The sequence below is a fragment of the Muntiacus reevesi genome, chromosome 1 (genome assembly GCF_963930625.1).
Source record: "Muntiacus reevesi chromosome 1, mMunRee1.1, whole genome shotgun sequence".
Lineage (NCBI taxonomy): Eukaryota > Metazoa > Chordata > Mammalia > Artiodactyla > Cervidae > Muntiacus > Muntiacus reevesi.
In genome coordinates this window covers 228,320,940-228,346,901 of record NC_089249.1, presented here as the reverse complement: position 1 = coordinate 228,346,901, position 25,962 = coordinate 228,320,940, and the positions used below count along the sequence as shown (strand labels likewise).

Genomic DNA, 25,962 nt, shown 5'->3' with positions numbered 1-25,962 from the left:
TGACCACAACCCAAACCTGACCTGCCTGAGTGAAGCCATTTTGTGTAGTCCCTGCTGGATGTCACAGCACAGACTCATCTGACTTGCCCCTACATGACTGCCTTTATGAGTAATAGGTGTAATGGCTACTGTGTAACCAGGGCTAGTGGTTTACAGGGTGATACTTCTTCTAACATATGAGTGAGATGTTATTTCCTCTTTATAAATGTAGAAACTGAAGCCTAAAAGTTAAGTAACTTTTCCTGGAGTCAAAAGCAACTTGAAATTGAACTTTGGGTTACCTGAAGGAAAGTTTCAGTTTTAAACCACAATTCTATCATCCCGTGCGTTTTGTTACTTGTAACATGATTTAAGGACCTCTTCTTGTCCAAGCTGACTCATTTGAAAAGACCCTGATGCTGGGAAAGATTGAGGGCAGGAGGAGAAGGGGACGACAGAGGATGAGATGGTTGGATGGCATCACCGACTCAATGGACATGGGTTTGGGTAAACTCCGAGAGTTGGTGATGGACAGGGAGGCCTGGCGTGCTGCAGTTCATGGAGTCGCAAAGAGTCGGAGACAACTGAGCGACTGAACTGAACTGATCTTGTCCCAGATAGTTTTCCTAACTGGTCCTTAAGAAGATCTGAAATTCTTCCATCTGAATCTCATGTTTTTATTTCTTGTTAAAATGTAAAAATCCTTGGAGGGGCTTTACATATTGTCATCATCAACACCTTAACCCCTTAATCTTTCCTCTGTCAGCTAGTTAAAGATCAGGACCTAAGGGACCCAGGGAGGTTCCTATCTGGACCTGGGGCACTGCTTGAAAGAGATGGCATTGTTACCTCCCATGTAGGATTAAAGTTGCTTGGGAGACCAAAATGAGATCTACATAAAGTACCTAGCCCAAGTTTGAGTTCATAGGAGGAATCCATGAAAAATACTCTTAGGGGAAGAATTGGGAGGTGGGGAAAAAGTGATGGCAGGGGAGGTGGGAGTGCTGAAATAATCTTCCAGTGTGCTAATGTGGGTTCTTCTTTGCCCTCCCAGATGTAATTTCTCAGAGCTCTGGAACCCTCTGGTTTCAGTTTCCTGAGGCCTTACTACTTTTTTATACACAAACAGGTTTAAAAATGGGACAGGAAGGATGGGAGGCTGGGAAGGAATAAGATGAATAATACTTTGTATTTATATTACATCTTTCTCTCCTGAGCTCAAAGTGCTCAACAGACACCATCTCATTAATCCTCCATATTCTCCTGGGGTGGAAGGAAACAGATTTTAGGAAGAGGTTTCCAGCCTGGGCGTCTTCCTCCTTTAGCCCAGCTGGACTTGTGCCTTCCCACTTGTACCCCTCCCTCCATGGATTGGAATGTCCCAAGAGGTCATGTATGCCCCATAGGCACCCGGGGGAATTAAGGTACCCAGGTCCTTAGTCTGCCCTGCTGGGTGGCTTAGGAATTAATTGGGCTTTAGCTACCAGCTTTTGTATATCTGAGTTGACCATTTGAGGCCTTACTGTTCTATTCAGTTGTATGCTTTTCCTTTTATAAATATCTTTAGTTTTAATTTTAAGAGTAATAGGAATTTTAAACATCAAACAGTATAGGAGCTTATCAAGTAGAAAGTCTCCTGTTGTCTCATTTTGTCAACCCCTCTCCCCAATATGTTCCCTTAAACCCCTCACGATAGTGTGGAACCTTCTGGACTTTTTAAACAGTGCATATACAAAAGTGCCATATAAACACAGCACATGCTGTGTTAATTTAATCGTATCACCTCAGCTGTACTGGTTCTGAGACTTGTCTTATGAAAGGGCCGAACATGGCTAGGGAGGGCAGGAAACGCAAGGAGGAGGAGCGTGTACTCCCCCAGGCCGTTTTCTTTCTGCTTGCTTGCTACCCAGCTGTGGTGGTTCACGCCCTGTTTTCCTTTCTCTGAAGGAATTTGCACTGACCAACCCAGAGAAGAGCAGCGCCAAAGAAACAGAGAGAAAGGAAACCGTAGCAGAGGAGGAACTGGAACCCAAGATTTTGGAGGTGTTTCACCCGACCCATGAGTGGCAGGCACTTCGTCCAGGTACCAAGCCCAGTCCTGTCTCCAGGAAACACACTTGAAATTCAAAATGTGCATGTTCTTTGTCCACTTAGGGCTGTTTTGAAAGAACAGCCCCTCTCTGGCTTCCTCGGAGGGGAGTAGTGGTGGCTGCTGCTGCAGGACTCAGGGACCTTCATGTTCCAGAAGAACAGAGATTGCCGCATCTGAGTGCCCCGGAAAGCAGGGAGGTGGTGGGTGGCCGAGCTTTCTGAGCACGTGATTGAAAACTTTCTTTCCTTGCGCTTCTGAGGCGCAGGAGAGTCAGTGACATGTGCCTCACTCTGCAAATGCTATTTTGGGCTCTGTTGCTCGGCTCAGTGCTGCTGAAATATTGTTCATGGGAGAGTCCTGAGCACCGGTGCAGGGTAGGAGTTTTCTATTGTTAAAGGAGCCTGTGCCAAGAAACAGGGGCTGATCCTGGCATGGTTTTTGAACAGAGCATCCTCAGAAGGGACAGCTTTCAAACCCTTTTATGGCCCTGGGCCCAGGGATTAAAATAATAAATAAGCCAGCAGTTGTGGTGTTTACCATATTCAGATACTGTGCTAGGTGCTTCATGTGCATAAGCTTGTTCAGTCTTCACAATAGTAAGAGCTATTATTGTCTTATTTTCAGAGAAAACATTGAGGCTCAGAGAGAGTAGGTGACTTGACCTATGTCATTCAGCTAACTTGTCCAACATCATTGACCCCAGCCTGGACTCACCTTCCTCCCACTTGTCCTTGACTGGAGCCTGACTGGGCCAATTCTCAGGAATAGGCTTTGTGTTCTGCACTGTTGCAGTGGGATGACAAGCCCTGGCAGCTGCCAAAGCATAGTTTCATCAACTCCTTGCTGATATTCATCACTATGTTCTCACTGCTGCGTTGCTGCTGTGCTGGGCAGGGGCAGCATTTGCACTGCCAGCCAACTTTCTGATAGCAATATCGCCCCTGTTGGGCTTGAGTGCAGGTAGTTACTGCCACAGAAAAGTGATGAACCACCAGGGAAACCAAGTAGGTGCTAAGGTGTTGGGTAGAGGCAGATTTTAGGGGCAGAGGTACTGGGCTCAGCAAATTCAACTTCTGGCTGCTTTCCTCCACGTTCCCTGAGAACTGAGCCCCCTGGTCTCTGAGGACTAAAACTAGAGGGACTCTCAGGGTGTGGAAAGTGGAGGCTGTGGGTTATGTTCATTGATTTTATGTGATTATAAGTGCTTATACCACTTTTGGCCAGGCAAGTGCCTGGAGCACATGGAAGTCCGTGTCCCTACCCCTACCCTCTTTTCTTGTAGCACCCTTTGAGGCCCCAGTCCACGTTATAGATCAAGCCTGAAAGTTCTGACCCAGGGCCCTTGCCCATCCTCTGGGCAGTGGGGTTGCTGGTAATGCTTAAGCAAAAGAACCTCTCTTTATATCTTTGGGGAGGGAGGGCCAGCGCCTATGTGACAAGGGCAGGCTGAGTGCTCTAAGCGTCTCTTGGAGAGTTTTAGCAGAGTACTAATTTTTACATTTAACTTGTTGCCCCATTGACATCATCCTCTGCCTTCTAGTTTCTTAAGGCTCCTTATAAATTGTTCTGCCCCAAGTTTCCTTGAAGCCACTCCAAAGGCTCGTGAATTGTGTTTGAGCACAGACACTCAGGCCCCACAGCTCTGAGGGCAAAGCAAGCCTACTTCCAGTTGTGCTTGCCCCATATTCCAAAAGTGTTTTCATTTCATCTACGCTCACCCCCCAGAGCAGGACCAGTGAAGGGAGGAGGGAAGGTGAGAGATTTGTTTTGGCCTCAGGGTTTGATGTGTAATGATTGAGAGGTACTGTCGAGGCAGACAAGACTCTCTTCAAGATGTGCTGTGTGTACATTGAGAAGATTTTTATATGTATATTTGTTGGTAGGAGATTGACATCTCAGGGGTCTGTATGGATAGCTGGCATTTGCCTTTAATCAGTATATTTAATCCACCATATTCTAAATGCTACCTGGGAACTTCCATCACAGCTACTGAATGGTTAAAAGGGATGTAACTAGTCCTGGAATAGTAGATAAATGAGGAGGTAGTATAATTTATTAATAGTGGTAAAGAGCACAGACTTTAGACTGAGCCAGTCCTGGATTCAGATCCTAAGTTTGCTACTTAGGGGATCTTGGGCAAGTCACTGAATCCCTCAGTTCCCCAGTTGGTGATGTGGGAGAAATGTCCTGCCCGCCTCCTGCAGAGGCTATTCTGAGGATTTCTAACATGAAGACATAACCCAGTACACAGCAATTCTGATTTTAAATGGTAAATTCTCTGTTTGTGCCACCCCTTAAACTTGATTGTGAAATTGGATGCCAGTGAGTATGCATGAGTGTGTAACCTTCCTGTCTTCTCGGCTTTAGATGGGGAAGGGAACTTATGGTGACAGGGAAAGACTTCCGTGGTCATGGAATGTTCTTCTTTCCTTCCAGGATGATTTTTGGTAAGGGAGTGGAATGGGTTAGCACAGCATTTCCCGTGTAAGAGCTAGGACATGACATAAGAAGATGGTGGAATATCTTTGGGGGGACTTTTAAGAGAATGGCAAAATGGCTAGTTTATGTTGACAGTTATTGGCTTCAGTTCGGTACCTCCTGTCTCCTTAGGTCTCTGAAGGTAGGACCTCATCTGTGTTGTCCTCTGGTCTCCAAGGAGGAGTTACTGGTCTGGGCTCATATGAAGGCAGATATCCTGCCTACTGTAGCCTGGAATATCAGAGGACCAACCTGTAACTTCATGAACCTTCCTACCAGGCCAGGTGGGAATTGGGCCCCAGCCACCCTGCCCTGAGCAGCTGCAGGTCACTCCCCTGAAGTCTCCCTGCCTTGTTATTACTGTCAGCATCCTTGCTGTGAGTTACTTGTTCCTAGAAGTGATTTTCCTGTCTCTCTATCTCTCTCTCCCAGTTTATTTTGGGATCTGTCATACCTTACGGAGGCACAGCAAGCATTTGAGTGTGGATTCAGCATCAGCTGTTCACAAGCAAGCAGAGGAAAGCTGTTTGCTGGCAAGTCCTGTGGGTTCTGGGCAAGGAACTCAGAAATTTGTCCTAAGGCTGAGCACCCATGAACCCCAGGCTTAGTGCCTGTGTACTTGTTATTAGAGAAAACTGGTCACAGCCAGATATGGTGGGCCTTCTGCTCCTTGGGCATTTTCTGTGATCCCACTTTGTGCCAAGGACTATACTGGTAGCCAGAGACAGATAATAGCTCACATTTACTGAATATCCACTGTGCCAGGCATCTTTTGAGGGTAGGTGCTGTAACTACCCTCATTTTTATAGACAAAATTGAGTCTCAAGAGAAGTGACTTAGCCAAACGACCAAGTGACAGAGACAAAATTCAGATCTACCTTTGTTTGGCTCTAAGCCTAACCTCTACCACTGTACCATACTGTCTTTCTGGGTAACAAATGAGATATGACCCCTGCCTTCCAGCAGTTCATAGTCTCATAGAGGATACAGAGAGAAAAAAGCATTGCAGTGTTTTGAGTGTCCTGGAGAAAGTGCCTGGTGCTCAATGAGGGCACAAAGGAGGGTGTGGGGAGGCCAGGCCCAGGGCCTTCTCTCTGTCCCTGAGATTTCGGTGGAGTTTTGAGTCAAACTTTATGATGCTAAACCTCCAAACGCACTTTCAGTTCTCTTTTTGAGCTCTGTGGCCTTGTCAGGTTGATGAGAATCTCTGAATCTTAGTTTCCTCATCTGAAAACAGGGATGAAAATACCTACTTCACAGAGATGGTGTGAGACTGAAACAAGATTAACATATGTAAAATGTTTCACACAGGGCCTGGCACGTAGGAAATATTCAATAAATGGCTATAGTTGTCATTTTAAAAATATACCTTTGCTGCTGCCTTCCTTTCCTTGGGACCTGAAGGAAAAGTGGAGGCGATGAGACTGAGCAAAGTCCTCTCTTGTTCTGCCTGTTACCCAGTGCTGTACGTTTGTCCCATATGGACTCATGGAAACTTAGACCTGGGGCTTCTTATTGACCTGAGGTGACTTCCAGGATCTGAAATGCTGTGTGAGAGCCTCTGAAATATTGTCATTAGTACAAAGAGCCACTTGATGGGAGCACACAGGAAGCCTGTGCAGGAACACATTCATGTGAGGGGGTATAAAAAAAAATATCTAAATCATCAACAACTGATGAGAGCAATCCAAGAATTACAGAGCACCAGCCATCTGGTCAGATCATTTCAGATCTGCATGAGCGATAGGAGGGAATTGAATTTTAAAAACCTCTTTTATGGTAGACCAACTACTCTCTTGCAAGCATTTAAGGGAGGAGTCTGATTTCTTGCAGGCTCTGGACATCTGTCTGAAGGAGCACCTGACTCTGGTCTGGGTGACTGTGGGATTGCCTCTCTCAGGTCTTCTGCCCCTTGCAGCTTAGAAGAGGCTGTGTGATCTTCCAGTCCTCGGATTCCAACTGCATATCCAGTAATTCAATTTAGACACTATCTGTCTAGCTGGAGTTAGTGTCAGATCCCAGTTAAAGGACTCAGTCTCACCGCTTCTAATTGAGATGCTAGTCACAAGTCCCAGACCACTGGCCTTGTGACTGACCAGCTATAAATTGGAGATTCCCAAAATTCCCTCCTCAAGTTTACTAGAACAGCTCACAGAACTCAGGAAAACATTTTACTCATGTTTACTGGTTTATTATAAAGGATACAACTTAGAGTAGCCAGGTGTATGAGATACATAGAAGGTATGGTCTCTAAGGTGTGGAGCTTTCCTGCCCTCTCTGAGTATACTGCCTTCTCAGTACTTCTGAGGTTCACCAATCAGAAGCTGTCAAAAGCCCTCCAGGAGCTTTTATGGAGTTTTTGTTTTTAGGTGTGATTGATAAAGTCATTGGCCATTGGAGATTGAACTCAATCTCCAGCCCCATTTCCCTCCCTGAAGGTGGGGCTAAAAGTTCCTAGTGTCTAATCAAGCCTTCATTTTTCTGGTGACCTGCCCCCATCTTGTAAGTTACCTAATTCTACCCCTGGTCCCTCACAGGAGTCATTTTAGGAACCATGGATAAAGACCAGATACTTAAAAAAAAAAAAAAAGAAACACCACCACAGGCTACGATCGAGGTAGGACTAAGGGGCAAAGCTTTGGTGCCTTCTGCCACCTATCCAGCTCTGTGATTGGGAAGCAGGTAACCCTCCCTTTCTCCCCTAGTCAGGAGGATCTTCTTTATGGGTTATTTCATTCCCCAGGATGGTCCGCAAGAGTATGACCTGTGTGTGCCCTATCATTTGCACATAGGCACACACACACCTCGAGGTCCATGAGCAGTGGGTGAGAGAGTAGGAGTATTGGTTAAGAGCAGTTCATACCTCAGCTCCTCTGGCTCATGAGAGTGAGGCAGTTGGGACTTCTTGGCTGCCACCAAGAGCTAACGGCCTGAGGGAAGGCTATAGTAGGGGACCTCTGTTGGATGATCTTTCACGCTGGCTCAAGAGCAGTGCTGGAAATGTAGAGCAAGGGCTGGGTAGAGGAAACTGTGTGGTTTTTGTGTGGTGTCTTGGTAATGTGTCTCCTCTCTTGAACACAAGTTGCTGCCTCCAACAACATTTGAGGATGACGTGTTTAACAGAGCTTATCTTTGGTGCTACCTCCTTCTGCACAGTGCCTTCCTCTCCTACTTTGAAACTTTTCAAGTCTTTAGGAGATTTCCTTGAGGACTTCATTTATCCCTTCCCTACCTATACTCGTATCCATCCTCCCCTATTACTGCCACCTCTCTAGCCTTTGTTAAGTGTCTCCACTGTGAGCATGTCCTTTACTGCCCAGGGCATAGCAGGATGCCAGGTCTCTTGAGGCCTGTAGGAGCAGTGTCAGAGGCTCCAAAATACCCTGTACTGGGAGAGAAAATGATAGTGGGCTAGAATACATGCAGTCCCCACCAGGCTTCATAAGGACAGTTTAGAGCTCTTCATTTCAGAGAGACACCATTTCCCATATGTGAACTTCTTCCAGCGCGTCTGACCACTGCTCCAATAGCAGCCAAATTGCACACCCTGCTGGCAAAGCAGGTAGAGGCCAGGGCAGGAAGGCCTGTGACCTCCATGGTAGCCACTGCCAAGGCTAGAGGCCACTTTGAGGCTAGCTGGCTGAGCACTGTGCTATAGAGATGCCCAGAGCATCTCTACTTGGGCTTTGCCTTTAAGTACAGAAATACGTGTAACTATATGGCTGATTCATGTCAATGTATGACAAAACCCACTGAAATGTTATAAAGTGATTGGCCTCCAACTAATAAAATAATATTTAAAAAAAAAAAAAAAAAAAAAAAGAAATATGAATGGGGCAGGCCAGGGTCCAGTTTACGTTCTATGGATTTGGGGGGTGATAAAGAGCAACTGTTGGATATCCATTTTTTTAACAAGCGTTAGTATGCTTAATGCTCACCCTAGGCCCTCGTTTTCCTCTTCTTTTTCCTCCATCTACCTGATCTCTTTGAGGCTTAGAGTTGCGCAGCCTCAGCTTTCAAAGATCGAGGACCCCCTCCCCCGAAACTGGCTAAAATAAAAGACTTAGACTGGAGTAGGAATAGTGGAAAACTAGTTGCCAAAACTAGTCTCAGCCCTTATACCCAGGGCTTGATTTTAATTCAGAGAATCTCTGTAGCCTCGACTTGCCTTCTTTCTCTCGTATTGACCTCACTTGACTAGCTAAGACTGTCTAGGCCATCTCCAAGATTAGGATTAACCAGGGTTGGGAATAGCTCTCAAGGACCAACTTGGAGCTGAAATCAAAGACCCTTTTCCAGAGCTTTTTCCATTCTTAGCTTTGTCACAGTACTGGAGGTAGGAACTGATTGATAACTTGAGATAATATTCGATTAGGTCGAGAAGAGGGCAGGTAGGGAGCAGGAATGAAGAGGGGATGACATGAACTCTCACTCTAAATGTGAGACTATATTGGTCTAGTTGGAGAGGCAGGGATGTGTAGGAGAAAAACGGGATGGTAGTGGTGCGCTGCATCCCTTCTGTCAGGTAGGGGGTGGTGGGAGGAAAGAGAGTTGAAATACAGTAGATCTGACTATGTGAAAATAAGTGTATAGTTTAGTCCCTTCAGGACTGTGCTGTGAATGGGAGTTGAGGAAATTAAGATGGGTGATATTAAAATAAGTGTATAGTTTAGTGTATAGTTTAGTCCCTTCAGGACTGTGCTGTGAATGGGAGTTGAGGAAATTAAGATGGGTGATATTAAACTCCTGGGTTTGGGGGTTTGAAAATAAGAGGAAGAAGAGAATGAAAATAGTAACTTCAGAGACAGCCATACCAAAAAATTTATTTCTCGTTACATTTGTTGAACTCTTATAATGTTCCAGGTTCAGTGCTTGATGTTGGAGATACCATGGTGGGCATTAAACAGAGGCTTGCCTGCTTGGGCTTATGGTGTAGGAGGATCCCAGACAGGAAAATAACACTATGAGAATACAGAGGTGTGACCTTAAGGAACATCTTCCCAGAGGCAGCATCACTGAATCTGAATGGAGAGAACTTTTGTGTATGTTGGAAGGCAAAGGGGAAAGGAGGCACTGTTGACAGAGATTTGAAATCCCAGAGAGCAGATCATTGATGAGACAAAGTTGTTTAGGTGGCAGATGGAAAGTCTTGCCTTCATGAATGTGATGAACTTGGGCAAAAACAAGGAAAAGTGGGAGAGATATAGAGGGAGATTGAGGAAGCTTCCAATAGATGTCTGATTATCTGAGTCCAGACGAGGGTGAGCCTTTTACCTTGGATGATGCATGAGAAGGGCTTGATTGGGTGCTTAAGGAATGGAGAGGTTAAGAAAGAACCACTGTGAAGAAGCTGTTTAGACAGTCAAGAGGTCAGAACTAAGCCTTGCCAAGCATCAGGGTCCAGTTGGCATCTGACAGCCAGACTTTGTGGTGGCCTGGGACCAGTGGGTTTGGCCACATTCTAGAGCAATGTGAGCCCTGGACAGTGAATAGCTGGAGTTTGAGGAGTGATGGGGAGATCATTAAGGAGATTTGTTGGATTGTCTTTGGGATTGATGAGAAAGAGACCTTTGTCTGTCTGACCTATGGGGCAGGCTGGAGAGCATTAGTGGAAGCTTTTCTGAACCTACTCCAACCTCCCCTCTCCTGAAACAGGGATTATCAAGACTGTTGGAAGTGCTCAAGGTCAGAGTTGGGGTGGTATCCCACTGGTTACTGATTTTCTAGGCACACGTGAAAATAACCTGAATGAAGCAGAGCTTGTGTACAGGCTCTGTAAGCCTTGTGTTCCTTGTTTTCTGATCAGGCTGGTTTTGTTTCTGTCCATGTTGTGTCTTGCTTTGTTACTTCTCATAGACTAGGAGGTTGTTGATCTTGCCTTATTTCCTATAACATGTTGATTTGAGACAAACAGAGATTGATTTATATTTTAATTTGTTTAGTTCTCAGAATAGTGTGTTTATGGTTTGTATAATGCAGTTGTTTGAGAGGACAGAATCATTCCTTTGAATTAAAAAGTTTTCAGATTTGATTACCTGTGGCCATAATTGGGCTTCCTTGGTGGCTCAGACAGTACATAATTAGTTTATCTGGGCAGAGGTGATGAGTTTTTATGAGTAGCAATATGATCTTTTTGTCGAATGTTTTTCTTTTTCTTTTTTTTTTGCCTGGGGGGAAAACACTACCCCCCATCCCCTAACGAAAGCAGCCCTATAAATATTGCATAAGCATCGTCTTGTTAATCTCCATTCTGTCATCCTGGTTTTGCCAAGTCAGGCTTTTGGACAGAGAATGAGAAAGTTATTTAGTATCTCATGGCGAAGAATGACTGAGGCAGAATAGGACCCAGGACCTCTCGTCTAGCTGATGGGGAAGGGAGGAAAATCAGCGCTTTGGGGGAACCCCCTAGTCCTTGGTGCTTTGTGTATGTTATTTAAGGGAGACTTCCAGTAAAAAAAGAACAAAAACCCCAAAAAACACTTCCTGTAAAGAAGTGTTTGTCTCTTTTCTTGGTCTCTTGGAGCCTGTATTTGGCCAATGAAGGGGCCTCAGGTCACATTGCCCTTCCCAGGAATTTTTTCTTTCTTCTGAAGGTAGAAACTGTAGGATCACTGCTTGAAAGTAGTGCTATTTCCGTCTCTGTGGGAACAAAATAATGTGAATTTTGGAGGCTGTTGACATTGAGAGGGGAAATTATTCAAGAGGATGAAGAATTAATTCAAACTGCTCCATCTTTGTTTCCTAGGTTAGATCTTAGGGGTCGATCCAGATGTTCCATAAACACAGTGGAGTAAGTAGCCCTGTGTGCAGTGTGATTGCAGGGCTGTTAGCTGGCTTTAGATTCCCACTGGGTTAGATTGCAGATGGAGAGGCTGGAGGGATTGTTCCCTAAAGACCATTAGCATTTCAACCTTCAATATTTGATCAAAATAGCTAGCTGAGGATACCTTGGAGTTAGATATAAAATGGTTGACTTCAAAGGAGAGGAGCTCTTTCTTGCACAAAGCTGGCAGTAATAAGGGTAGCCAGATGCAATGTTTGATTTACAGGAACCTAAGTGATGGGGTTGGGAGGTGCCCTTTGAGGGGGTGAAGGAAAGTGGGGAGATGTAAGAGAAAGGCAAATCAAAGGCTGAGTCTTCTTATGTGTTTACTGATGTCATTTAACCCTGCTTATGAGTGTAAGTGGAAGTCTTGGCTCTATGGTGACTAAATTTGAATCGAAGTCTCTTTTTCTCTGTCTTTCCCTCCGTTTTCATGCTCTCAGCTCTGCCCTCCCACACTGCCTGCCCTCTCTCCCCTAGAGAAAGGGACCTTTTCTCTAGGTCCCTTTCTGTAATGGCCTCTACCTGCAGCTGAGAGTCAGGTGGCAGGGGTGGATAGATGGGCGGGTGTGTAGTTGGGAGGAGTATTTTCTCAGTTCTCTCAGCATCAAAGAAGTGACTTCTAAGCCAGTCCTTTCAGCCATGTATTTCACTGATTAGCCAGAACAAGAGGAAAAGCACATTAGCATTGCCAGAGAGGGGGTTTGGGAAAAATCAAGTCTGTGGAACTGAATGATCTAAAGTCATAATCATTAAGAGCACATCCTGGAGTGTAGCTAGAGTTCTTCCCAGCCCGACTCCCACAGTTGTGTCCCTTGACGCTCTGCCCTGTGCTACAGCAATGAGTTGTGCTTTAGCCTTCCCAAAGAACCTGATGCTAAAGAGAAGGCTTGTGTCAGCTTGTGTTTCCCATCGTTGGATATCTCTGGACATGACGTGGAAAAGAAGCAACCCCCAAAGGTTTCTTTTTTATCCTTTGACTGCAATGTCTCCATGTATTTGCAGAGGCCTTTGGAAGAGAGTTCTCTTGATTCTAGCATACCTACGTGTTTGTATGTTTCACTTTTTCCTGGTACTGGTCAAGGGTGAGGTCTCAGGAGAACACTGGCCTCTTCTTTGTCCTTAGGTCAGGAAAATGCTTCCTGTGAAGAGAAAGAAATTTCTGGTTGTATGGGCATAACTTAGGAATTAAAGTGGACAGTTTATCTTCCTTGGAAAAAAAGACAGAAGCCTAGAATGCTCTCTCTTCAAAGAGATGGGTCCTGTGGGGAGGGAGTTGCCAGAGGGCAAAGTCCAGCCAGTATTTTGGCATCTGGTTGTTGTCACAGTGCCTTGAAATTAGCAGACAGCAGAGAGTTGCAGAGTCTCTCTACCCGGGTTCAACTGTGCCTTGAACAGCTGGGTAACCTTGGGCCAGTTATTTAATTCCACTAAGGGTTGATGAAATATCCTGTAGTGAAATATCATTTGTAAAATAGGGATAGTAATAATTCCTACTTCAGAGGATTGTTGTAAGTGGGTAAATAAGGGAAGTACAGAAGTGTTTATGATAGTGCCAGGTGTATGAAAAAGTGAAAATGTTAGTTGCTTAGTCATGTCTGACTCTTTGCCAACCCAAGGACTGTAACCTGCTAGGCTCCTCTGTCCATTGAATTCTCCAAGCAAGAATAGTACTAGAGTGGGTAGCCATTCCCTTCTCCAGGGGATCTTCCCAACCCAGGGATCAAATCCAGGTCTCCCAAGTTGCAGGCAGATTCTTTACCATCTGAGCCACTGGGTAAGCCCAGTGCTAAGAGTATAGGAATAGCTTAATAAATGTTAGCTACTATTGTTTGTGCTGTAAAAATGAGTGGACATCAGACAAACTCAGTTTGAGACATGGTCTAAAGATTGACCAGCATTCAAGTATGTCCATATTGAGAAAGACAAAGACTAAGAACCTGTCACAGATTGGAGGAGACTAAGGAGACATGACAACTAAATGTGGTGTCATATCCTAGATTAGATTCTGTAACAGAAAAAAGAACATTGGAAAAAACTGGTGAAATGCAAAAATTGTCTATAGTTGATTTAACTTCTATTGCAGCAATGTTGATTTCTTCGTTTTGATAATTGTTATGTAAGATGTAAATATTAGGGGATGCTGAGTGAAGGGATGTAAGATGTAAATATTAGGGGATGCTGAGTGAAGGGTATATGTGAACTTTGTACTTTTGCAACTTTTCTCTAGGTCAGAATAAAAAGATAAATGAAGTCCAAGTGACCTTTTAGGTAAAGGAGAAACTAACCAGGGTGGAACCATGCATAGCAGATCATACCTGACTCAGCCTTACCTCCTGTGTCACGGAGTGGGCTCTTGCCAAGGGGCTCCGATGCCTGGCCTTTAGTTCCTGAACACCTGCTGCATTCTGAGCAGAGGTCAGGCAGATAATTGGTCAGACATGCTCCAGTTCTGGTTCTGCAACAGTGCCATAGCTACTAGTGTGGAGGCCACTCATTGGGCTTTAGGCTGAGTGATCAGGGCATTTGCCTCTGTTCTTTGGAATATAAATGAAATACTGCCTATTTTATCCTGTTATCTAAGCACCAATCACTATGGCAATATGTTTGCAGGTCTCAATGCCTACCCCTACGCTCACGCTCACTGTTTGATCATCTAGAAGAAAGAAAAATCAGTTCAAACCAAGCTTTGCAATAATTTATTTTCCTTCCTGTTTTAAGTGCCTTTCTCTTACACAAAGCAGGTACTTTGCTTGCTCTTCTTGGGCGCAGAAGGACATGTGCTTTTCTTATGACTGATGTGGCCATCTCTGTCATGCTAATAGCAGGGTTTGTGGAAGAAAGCCATTATTATCATTGGGAGAATGTGGATCTTAGAGTTTTTATTTTTGCGTTGAAGTCAGCTGTGAGGGGAGGGGTTCTGAAATGTATGACGTCTTCCATTCTAGCAAACAGCTCTCTCTCCAGTATTTACCTTCTGGAAGCCCATATTTTCTAAGTTTAAAAAAAAAAATCAATGCTAAAAAATGTTCTTTGTATTTTAACTCACTGGCCGTGCTGTACTACTTTTTGCTATTGATTTACAAATTTTATTGTCACACCCTGGGGATGTATTTGGATTACTCAATAGTATGACAAATGGCTGGGCTCTGAATTACATATTGTATTACGGGAGAGTTCATAAACTATATTTCTCTATAGGTTATTTTAGGTGTAAGACTAGTGAACTGTCATTTCCATGTGATTAAAAAACAAAAAAACAGGAGATGATGATGGGAGGGAGAAGTATCTGCCTCAAGATTGAACAGTAAACTACCCATGAAGTCTTGTGGAATATAAAGGCTTGAAGTGGACACATCTTGGGTGTGGATTGGGAAGATTGGGAACATCTGGGCTAGAGAAGAGAGACACGGTTCCAAATCAGACCCAGCTCAGACTGGGTCCCCAGTGGAAAGATGACCAGTTTCCTTTCTCCTGGGGCTTCTCTTCAGTCAGATAACAAGTGGTCTGAGGCCAGAGAGCCTTGCACCCTCAGTGGGCCTTCCATGCTTCTGCTTCCCCTCCCCCATGCAGCCACTTGTGCTGATGGATGTGCAAACTCTTTGCAAACAGTTTGGTACTGCTCAGCTTGCAGAGATCATCTGTCTCTTTTGAATGGACAACTTTATGTTTGTGGCTTCTTTTCCCTGCACAGAGAGATACTGCCTTGTGTCAGCTTCTGCCTTCTGACAAATGTTTACGTTCCCTAGGGAAAGGCACCATTCTTTGGAGGTAATGTCTGCCGGTGCTCCCCACGCCTTGTGGGAGCATAAGCTTGTGTTCAAGGGTGGAGGAGCCATTGAAGCGTGCACAATAGCCACCAAGGTAACCATCTGCCGGTGTCTCAGCTAGGAGCCTGCCTTTGAGGTGCCACTGGGAGGGAGTGTCTACACTCCCAGGCCTACATGCATTATGCACAGCCTGTTCCCTAAATGAGCTTTCTAAGTGTATATAATTCCCTTCTACTCTGTTCTAGTATAGTCTGCCTCGGGGCACCATTCAGAATTTCCCCTAATTATGCTGGAACTCAGCTCCTAGTGTCTAACATTTAGGATTTCTGGTAATAGCTGATTTTTTTTTTTTTTTTTGATAGATTTCTAAAATTGCAGTGAGGGATTGATTTACAGTTAAAGGAAGATTTGCTTCTTAAAGGGAAATTATCAACATTGCAGTGATAATTGGTTCATGGCAGTGGTATTTTGACTCTATCCAGAGCCACAGTCTAGCCTTCCTGGCATCTTCCAGAATGGACTCTGTAGTTTGAGGAGGCTGCTCCAGCAGTAGAGTGAAGTCTGTGCTTCAGCTGTAGACCACCACTTTCCCTTCCTGAGATGGAGGAGTTTTTGCACATGCTGCTTAGAAAAAAGGGATTCATCGCATGACTCATTCCTTGCCCACAGATCTAGGATTCCTGCCATCCAGTAAATTTTGGCAGACACGCAGTGTAAATGGAGATTGATTCTTGTTTCCCGATGCCTGCACTGCTGCTCCCCTCATTGTGTATGCCTCTTGGGTGGAGTCTGGGGTGTCCAGCTTTTCATCCTTTTTGCTTTTCCTCCCAAGCAGCCCCTGTGCCTCTGAGGCTCGTGCTCCCCTCTTCAAGTAGCCACAGGAAAGCGCATGGTCCTGAGCTTATATGGCTCTTGCAGCAAGGAGACTGACCACTTGAGAGAGATTTAGGGCAAGTCTAGACCAGACCATATGTGCCTTCTTTTTAGCCTAGCCTATGGGAAGCTCTTGTTTTAGGAACAACCTCCCTCACCCCTGAGTCTGTGTAGCCATGTCTGGAGCTAAGCCTCTCCCTTCCAGTCTGACCTTTTGGGGCTTCCCTCCCTACTTCTGGCTTCAGCAAACTGACCTGCTGGCAAGTTATGGAGCCATTGCCGCATATGGGGCTTAGCAATGACAGAGTCTGTTTTAGGGCTGCCTTTATTGGATGTCCTTTGAAATTAACTTTCCTGTAGTCTGTAAGTGCCCCCGTGGGGGCCTCTTCAGGGGTCTCAGCCTCTCTTGAACTTCATGCTCCTGCTGACTCCCACACTCATTCCTGTGTGTTTTCATTTTAAACGTGGTTGGTGATGAATTGGTGGAAGGGTATGGGGATTTGCTTTCCTCTGCACCAGAAGTGCAGTGCTGCTAATTTTATTCTCTGCACTCTGTCTCTGAGATGAGCAGGCTCCTCTGTGCCCATGTTTAGTACTGCTGTGTTGCTGGACTCTCCTGGCAAAAATTAGGCTAATGTCTCAAATGACTGCATTAGCCACTGAAATGAGGTTCTAAATTGAAGCTACTATACCAAGTCTCTCTCCAAGGTATCTCCTTGTTCTCGCTTTTATTATTCAAATTCATTCTCTCAATGATTCTCTGCAGACTGGCACGCTGGTTCAGTGCGGCACATAGTACTGGCTGAAAGGCAGGATCACCTTTTAGGAAGAGGGAGAAAGGAAAGGGGGAAAAAAAAGCAAAAGATGAATGCTATGGTGCAAACAGTCAGCAGTTTGTTCTAAGAGCCACTTGGCCAGCTTGTTCAGTTCTTTGAGATAGGGGAGGAAGGAATGAGACCTGGAATGGCATGCAGTAGGTAGTGTGAAGGTAGGATAATGTCACTGCACTAGTGGCATCTGTGCCTTACAAGTTCACCACACTCTCTCCTTCCCTTTTGTGTTTACTGAGCACGTAAATATGTGCCTTACCGGGTGCTGAAAACTGGCACAGGATACCAAAAATCAATAAAACAGGATCTTACCTTCAAGAAGCCGTTAGTCTTATAGTTTCCTGTGTGTGTGTGTGTGTGTGTGTTTTCTGTTTTGGGTGTGTAGGTGGTGGCAGGGGGGCCGTGTGGCAGGGTGGGTTGGGGGGGAGGATAAGGGAAGGGCCCAAACTTTGATTCTTGCGTTTTACGTCAGAAGTAGAAACCTTCTAGCAATTGATGCTTAGATGGTTGAGAATTTAGCTCTTATGTGTTTGTTTTTAAAATGGCTTTATTTTTTTCCTTGCCTGCTGACAAAGTAATATGTTTTTGAAGCAGAAAACTTGGAGAACACAAAAAAGCACAAAAGAAAACAACAACAACAAAACCATCCCTACTCTACTTCCCAGATGTAAAGATAACATGGTTTATGTTCTTCCAGTTGTTTATATAAAAGTGCTTTCATTCTCTACATAATATTTGGAGGCTTATATTTTCCATTTAGAAATTGGGAGCTAAATATTATAGTTTTTTAAAAGCTAGCGCCTCCAGCACATAATTAGGCACACAGTGAACATTTTCCAGATGCTGGTCTTTGTAAGAATATACCAAATTATGCTTAATTATTATTGTTACATATTTAGGTGGCTTATAGCTTTTTGTTATTATAAATAATTCTACAATATACATTCAAAAACATTCTGTATGTTTTTATGTGCTCTTTATGTTCTTAGAAGAGATTCACCAAAGTAGAGGTTGCTTAGCTTTTCTGATTCTTTTGTCCAGCATCTCAGCTGGGGCAACCTCTTGTCTGGGCTGTTAAAATAACACCGTGTTTTGAGTAGTATCTCTCATTACCATTGTGCAAGAAATGCCCTGGGATTTCTTTTCTCTGTGGTCCCTAGATACTTCTCCTTTGACTAGGAGATAGCTGGCTTCAGGGAAGACAGGACACCAAGCATAGAACCCATGTTCTCATTGTTTTGTACCAAGACTATAGGATCCGCAGGACAGGGATATTGTCATCAGTCTCTTTGATGGTAAACAGATGTTGAGTGCCTGCCCACCTGTGTCCAGCTTAGTGCCAGATGAGCGAGGTATATAAAACAGGCCCCTACTTTCAAGGAGCTCACTGAACTGGACTGGATAACAGAACTGACATGAAATAATCCACACGTGTTTATCGAGTACTTGCTCAGTGGTAGGTATTTGCTCTAGACTACTGTTGGGAGAGGGTAGCAAAGACTGAGATGCTCTTCTTCTTGAACTTGCAGTACATATAAATAAGAGCTATTTATAAGTAAAGTTAACTAGCCATACAAGTCAGTAAGTGATAAATATCTAGTTGTACAGATAGCAGGTGTTACAGAGATTCAGAGATGGGCTGCTGTGAAGCAGAATGTCATTTATTATGAACCAGAATAGATACATAAAGCTCAGAGAGAACGAGGGACAGCTAGGGCTTAATAAAGAGTTGGAATTTGATGAGGTGGGGCAGGACGAGTTTTCCAAATGGGAGGAACAGCTTGCAAAGGGATGGTGGCAGTAATGACTACTATATCATGATGGAGACCAGTCGCACAGCAGCAGAGGAGCAGATTGAAAGTAAAAGTGTTAGTTGCTCAGGTTTGTCTGACTGTTTGTGACCCCATTGACTGTAGCCCACCTGGCTGCTCTGTCCATGTAATTCTCTAGACAAGAATACTGGAGTGAGTTGCCATTTCCTTCTTCAGGCGATCTTCCTGACACAGGGATCAAACCTGGTTCTCCCCATTGCAGGCAGATTCTTTACCTCCTGAGCCACCAGGGAAGCCCAAGGAGCAGATTGGGGGCAGGAAATTGCTGAAAGGTGAGAGCTAGGTTGCATACTGAGATACCTGAGAATTATGGGCTCCAGAACAGTACTAGGTACACAATAGATGGGAAAAATTCTGCTAAATTTGTTTCTGATTATAGGGCAGGTAAGGCGGCCTTGATTTTACTTAGTGCCAGAGTGCCCCAGGCACAGTCTTTGGACCCCTACTCTTCTCTTAACTGCTCTTAACACTTTGGTTATCTTGTCTGGCCTAATGACTTTACATTTTACTTGTAAGCTGATGGTTCCCATATTTTTTTAAATCTCCAGTCTACACTTTTCTGAACTCCAGACCCATTTATCTGTTTGCCTCTATGTGGGTGTTTAATCCTTAACACGCCTAAAACTGAGCTCCTCTAACCTTCTCCATCTTGGTTAATGGTAAGTGTATCCTTTCAATTACTCAGAGGCCAAAACGCTCAGAGCCATTCTTGACTCCTTTCTGTCTCTCTCACACACATTCTATCTCTCAGCAGGTCCTAAACAAATCTATCTTCACATATATCCAGAATCTGACGACTTCTCATTACCCTTGTCATTACCATTATCTCTCCCTTGGGTTATTGAAGTAGGCTTCTAACTGGCCTCCCTCCTTCTGCCCTTAATGCTTCCAGTCAGTTCTCAACACAGCCAACCAGAATGATCCTTTTATTATGTGTTCCTGTGCTCAAAAATATCCTTTGGCTTTTCTTCTCTTAAAAAGATTCAAAGTCCCTTCTGTGGCAGATGTAGCCTTGTGTTATGTATTACCACCCTTAACTCTGTCATTTCATCTTGTACTACTCTCCCTCACATTCCCTCTCCTCTAGACACCTTAGCCTTCGTCATGTTTCTTGAATGCACCAGGCCCATCATGCCTTGGAACCTAGAATGCTCCTCTCTTAGATACTTGTGTGGGTTGCTCCCTTACTTCTCTGAGATCTTTACTCAAAAGTGACCTTCTCTTCCAGTGGCCAAAGCTGGAATGGTTTAAGCAGCAAAATAATCTAGTATTCGATTATAACCCAAAGTATAAAATAAATATACATGAGTGTGAACTTACATAAATGAATGAATGAATGTATGGATAGCTAAATAAATGGGAGAGAGAAGATAAATCTCTTACAGAAGAATTCCAATAGTATATATAGATTCTTCCCCTTTCCAGGAGGTAGAACTTAAAGTGTGATTTGGATTAGGTGACTCACTTCTAAAGAGTAGATTATGGAAAGAGAAAAATAATACCTTTACAGTGCAGAGCCTGGTAAGTATTACTTGTGATTCAGGGTAACATCACCAGTGCTGTCATGTGGATATGATGGGTCTCTTGATATGATGTGAAAATAAGAGTTCTTCACCTCTGTGGTGTTTTTCCTTGAAACCAGTAACTCCATTCCAATCATGAGAAAAAAAAATCAGACAAATTCAAGTTGAGGAACTTTCTACAAAATACCTGACTAGTATTCCTCATACTGTCATGGCTATGATAAACAAGGAAAGACCAAAAAACTATCATAGACCAGAGAAGACAGGACATCTAAATGCAATGAGGTATTCTGAATGGTATGCTGGAACAGAAAAAAGTGGACAAACTGATGAAAGTTTAGTTCCTAGTAATGTAACAATGTTGGTTGCTTTTTTCTTTTTTTAATTGAAATATAATTGACTTACATCACCATTAGTTCCAGGTATACAACATAGTGATTTGATATTTCTGTACGTTACAAAATGATCACCATGATAAGTCTAGTTACCATCTGTCACCATACAAAGTTGCTACAATTTTATTGACTATATTCCCCATCCTGAACATTTCACCTTTTTAACTCATTTTTTTTGTAACTGGAAGTTTGTATTTCTTAATCTTCCTCACCTATTTCACTCATCCTCCTATTCTCCTCCCACCACCTGTTTGTTCTTTGAATCTGTGAACCTATGAGTTTATATCTTTTTTTTGATTCCACAAAAGAGTAAAATCATATGGTATTTGTCTTTTTCTTTCTGACTTATTTTACCTAGCATAACATACTCTAGATCCATTCATGTCAAAAATGGCAAGATTTCATTCTTTTCTACTGCTAATATTCCGTTGTATATATACAACAGAATGTATATACAATGGAATATTATATACCATATAATATGTACATATACACCACATCTTCTTTATCCATTCATCTGTTGACATTTGGGATTCTTCCTTATCTTGGCTTTGTAAATGATGATACAGTAGCATGGGGGTGGATATATCTTTTCAAATTAGTGTTTTTGGTTTTTTTGGAAATAGAAGTGGAATTTCTGGATTGTATAGTATGTGGTTCTCTTTTTAATTTTTTGAGGAACCTCAGTAGTGTTTTTTATAGTGGCTGTATCAATTTACATTCCCTCCAACATGCAAAAGGATTCCCTTTTCTTCACATTTTTGCTAAAACTTTTTATTTTCTGTCTTTTTGATAATAGCCATTCTAATAGGTGTGGGGTGATACCTCATTCTGGTTTTAATTGCATTTCCCTGACGATAATGATGTTGAGCATCTTTTCATGTGTCTGACCATTTGTATGTCTTTCTTGGCAAAGGTCCTCTGCCCATTTAAAAGAATCAAGTTGTTTGTTTTTGATGTTGAGTTTTATGAGCTCCTTATATTTTGCATATTAATTCCTCATCAGATACATGGTTTGCAGATATCTTCTCCAATTCAGTAGACTGCCTTTTCTTGTTGTTGATCGTTTCCTTTGCTGTGTAAAAGCTTTTTAGTTTGATGTAGTTTCGTTTGTTTATTTTTGACTTTGTTTCTCTTGCCTGAGGAGAGAGAGCCAAAAATACTGCTAAGGAACTTCTTTGGTGATCCAGTGGTTTAGACGCTGTGCTTCTACTGCAGGGAGTGTGGGTTCAGTCCCTGCTCAGGAAACTAAGATTCCATTTGCCATGCAGTGTAGCCAAAAAATAGAAAAATAAACTACCCCCCGCCCTGAAAACCAAACCTCCAAATACCACTAGGACTAGTGTCAAAGTGTATACTACCTGTTTTCTTCTATGAGTTTTATGGTCTCAGATCTTACGTTTAAGTCTCTAATCTATTTTGAGGTGTTTTTTTTTTTATACAGTGTGAGAAGGTAGTCCAGTTTGATTCTTTTGCATATGACCAGCTTTCTCAACACCATATATTGAAGAGGCTGTGTTTTCCTCATTGTATATTCTTGCCTCCTTTGTCATAGATTAATTGACCATATGAGGATGGATTTGTTTCTGGGATCTCTGTTCTGATCCGTTGACCTATGTTTTTATTTTTGTGCCAGTACCATATTATTTTGATTATTGTAGCTTTGTAGTGTAGTTGGAAATCAGAGAATGTGATACCTTCAACTTTGTTCTTCTTGCTTAAGATTATTTTGCAACCTTTTGTGTTTCCATAGAAATCTTATTTTGTTTTTTCCAGTGTTTATTTGTTTCTGTTTTGCTTTACATGTTTCAGTATAATTGATTGACTTACTGAGTTACTTTCAGGTGTATAGTAACATGAATTGGTTATTCATGTAAAATATATCTTCATTTTTTTTCAGATTCTTTTCCCATTTAAGTTATTACAGAATATTGAGTAGAGTTCCCTGTGCTAAACAGTGGGTCCTTATTAGTTATCTGTTTTACACATAATACTGTGTATATGTTAATCCCAATCTCCTAATTTCCATAAATGTTAGAATTATTTGCTCTAGTTCTGTGAAAAATGTTATTGGTGTTTTGATAGGGACTGCATTTAATATGTAATTGCCTCGGGGAGTATGGTCATTTTAACAGTATTCTACAAGTTGATGAACACCTTATATCTTTCCATTTGTTTGTGTCATCTTCAGTGACTTCCATCAGTATCTTACAGGCTTTTCAGTACAATTTTTTTTTTCCATCTCCTTAAATTTATTGCTAGGTATTTTTATCTTTTGATGCAATTATAAATAAGATTGTTTTGCCTTTTTCTTACAATTTGTTGTTAGTGTATAGAAATGCAACAGATTTCTGTATGTTAATTTTGTATCCTACACCTTTAATGTATCCTTTTATGAGTTCTAATAGTTTTTTGGTGATGTCTTTAGGATTTTCTATATAGAGTATCTTGCCATCTGCAAACAGTGACAGTTTTACTACTTCTTTGCCTATTTGAATTTTTGTTTCTTTGTCTTATCTGATTGCTGTAGTTGGATTCCTAATACTGTGTTGAAAAAAAGTGGTGATAGTGGACATCCTTTTTTTAGTTGTTGTTGTCCTTGAACTTAATAGTGAAAATATGAAATCATTTCCTCTGAGTGTTATATTAACTGTGGGCTTGTCATTTACGGCCCTTATTATGTTGAGCTATGTTCCCTCTTTGTGTATGTTCTTGACTTTGTGGAGAGTTTTTAATCATAAATGGATGTTGAATTTTGGAAAAAAGTCTTTTCTCCTTCTATTGGGATGAGCATATGATTTTTATTCTTCAGTTTGTTAGTGTGTTATATTACATTAATTTGTGGACATTGAACCATCCTTGCATAACTGTGATAAATCCCACTTGATCATGGTGTGTGGTCCTTTTAATGTGTTGATTAATTTGGTTTGCTAATATTTTGTTGAGTTTTTTTGCTCCTATGTTCATCGGTGATATTGGCCTGTAATTTTCTCTTTTTGTGGTATTTTTATCTGGTTTTGGTGTCAGGGTGATGCTAGTTTTGTAGAATGAGTTTGGAATCATTCCTTCCTCTTCAGTTTTTTTTGGGAATAGTTTGAGAAGGATAAGTGTTAACTCTTCCTTTCATGTTTGATTGAATTCACTGTGAAGCCATCTATACCTGACCTTCTGTTTGTTGGGAATTTTTTTGAAAATTACTGATTCAGTTTCATCACTGGTAATTGGTCTGTTCATATTTTGTTTCTTTTTGATTCAGTCTTGCAAGATTGTATGTTCCTAGGAGTTTATCCATTTCTCCTAGGTTGTCCATTTTATTTGTGTTTAATTCTTTGCATTTATCTGGTTTTGGTTGTAATTTCTCCTTTTCATCTTTGATTTTATTGATTTGGGCCCTCTCTCTTCTTTTTATTTTGATGGTATTTATTTTTCTTTCTTTATTTGGCTGTACTGGGTCTTAGTTGCAGCATCTGGAATCTTCGATCTTTGTTGTGACATGTGGGATCTTTAGTTGCCGCATGTGATCTCTTAGTTGTAGCATGTGGGATCTAATTCCCTGACTAGAAATTGAATCCGGGTCCTCTGCATTGGGAGTGCAGAGTCTTAGCTACTGGACCCCAAGGGAAGTCCCCCTTCTAATACACTTTTTATTTCAGTTATTGTGTTTTTCATCTTTGTTTGGCTCCTCTTTATATTTTATGACTCTGCTAAACTTCACACTGTGTTCATCCATTCTTCTCCTGAGTTTGTTGGGTATCATTATGATAACTACCTTTTACTCTTTATCGGGTAGATTGCTTTTCTCCACTTTGCTGAATTCTTTTTCTGTGTTCCTTCATTTGGGATGTATTCTTCTGTTGCCTCATTTTGCATAATTCTCTGTTTCTGTGTAGTAGTATATCATTTATGTTTACTGATCTTAGAGAAGTGGCCTTATGTAAGAGACATCCTGTGGGGCCCAGCAGCACCCTCCACCCTGGTCATCAGAGCTGTATGCTCTAGGGGTGCCTCCTATGTGGCCTCATAAGCCCTTTTGTGGCAACACCAGTTACTGTGAATGTGTTGTTTGTAGGTGGGACTAGCCCCCAGCCTACCTGACTGCCAGGGCCTATCTTGTCTAGAGGCTACTGGCCTCTGGTGGATGGGGCTGGGTCTTGGCATGCCTGGCTCATGACTCAGATCTTGGGGCTAGTACTAGCCTGCCACTGGGAAGGGCCAATTCCAGTGTGACTGGCAGCAGGTCTCAGAGTGTCCCTGATGGCTACCTTCTAGGTCTAGTAGGCTAGAGGGAGGACTCCAGAAAGGTGCTTGCTAGCACCAATATCCTTGTGGTAGAATGAGTTCCCCAAAATGGCTGCCACAATTTTTTCTGTTCCTAGGGGGCATCCTTTTGCCTCCATGGGAGATTCTCCAAGATCAGCAAGTGGGTCTGACCTAGGCTGCTTTCAAATTCTGCCTCTGCAGTGGGTCTCGGAGTATGTGAGATATTTTTGTGTGTTATTTAAGAGTAGAGTATCTGTTTCCTACAGCCCTTCATCTCTTCTGTGCATAAGCATACTGGCCTTCAAAGCAGATGTTCTGGGGGCTTGTCTTCACAGTGCAGGACCCCCAGGCTGCAGAGTCTGGTATGAGGTTGGACCCCTCACTCTGTGGGCAGAACCTCTGCAATTGTGATTATCCTCCGATTTGTGGGTTGCCTACCCAAGGTTGTGTGTCTTGACTCTGTGTGTGTGTCACTGCTCCTACCAGTCTTTTTGTGGTTCCTTCTTTATATCTTTAGTCATGGAAAATTTTTTTGCTAGTCTTCAGATCATTGATAGTTGCTCTGTAAATAGTTAAAAATTTTCATGGACTAATGGGAGAAGGTGGGGTCTGTCAAAATCTTCCTGCTTGCACTGTCTTGACTATATACCTCCAATGTTGATTTTTAAAAAAAAATATTTATTTATTTATTTATTTCCACCAGGTCTTTACTTGCAGCGTACAAACTCTTTAGTTGTGGCATGTGAGATCTAGTTCCCTGACCAGGGATCGAACCCAGGTCCCCTGCACTGGGAGCATGGAGTCCTAGCCACTGGACCACCAGGGAAGTCCCTGATTTTTTAAAAATTATGAAGATCATAATATTAGGGGAACTGAAATTGGGTGAGAGGTGTACAAGAATATTTCAAAATCTTTGTACTATGATCATAAGTTTTCCATAAATCTAAAACTACCCCCCCCCCCCCAAAAAAAAGTCACCTGCTCAAACAAGACCTTCCCTGGCCACCATCTGAAACAAGGTTCTTCCCTCCTTGTCCTTTCATATCCTTTCCCTACATTATTTTGATCCTTAGTACTTGCTTGTCTAATACTATATATTTTACTAAT

At 42.6% G+C, this 25,962-nt stretch overlaps 1 protein-coding gene across 7 annotated transcripts in view; it reads left to right on the top strand.

Moving 5' to 3' along the window:
• Positions 1-25,962, top strand: part of SIL1 (SIL1 nucleotide exchange factor) — a 235,297-nt gene that overhangs the window by 64,259 nt on the left and 145,076 nt on the right. For all 7 annotated transcript variants that reach the window (XM_065918651.1, XM_065918652.1, XM_065918649.1 and 4 more), the window contains exon 3: positions 1,927-2,062. In XM_065918651.1, the coding sequence (XP_065774723.1) occupies positions 1,927-2,062 (136 nt within the window). The remainder of the gene's footprint in view (positions 1-1,926; positions 2,063-25,962) is intronic.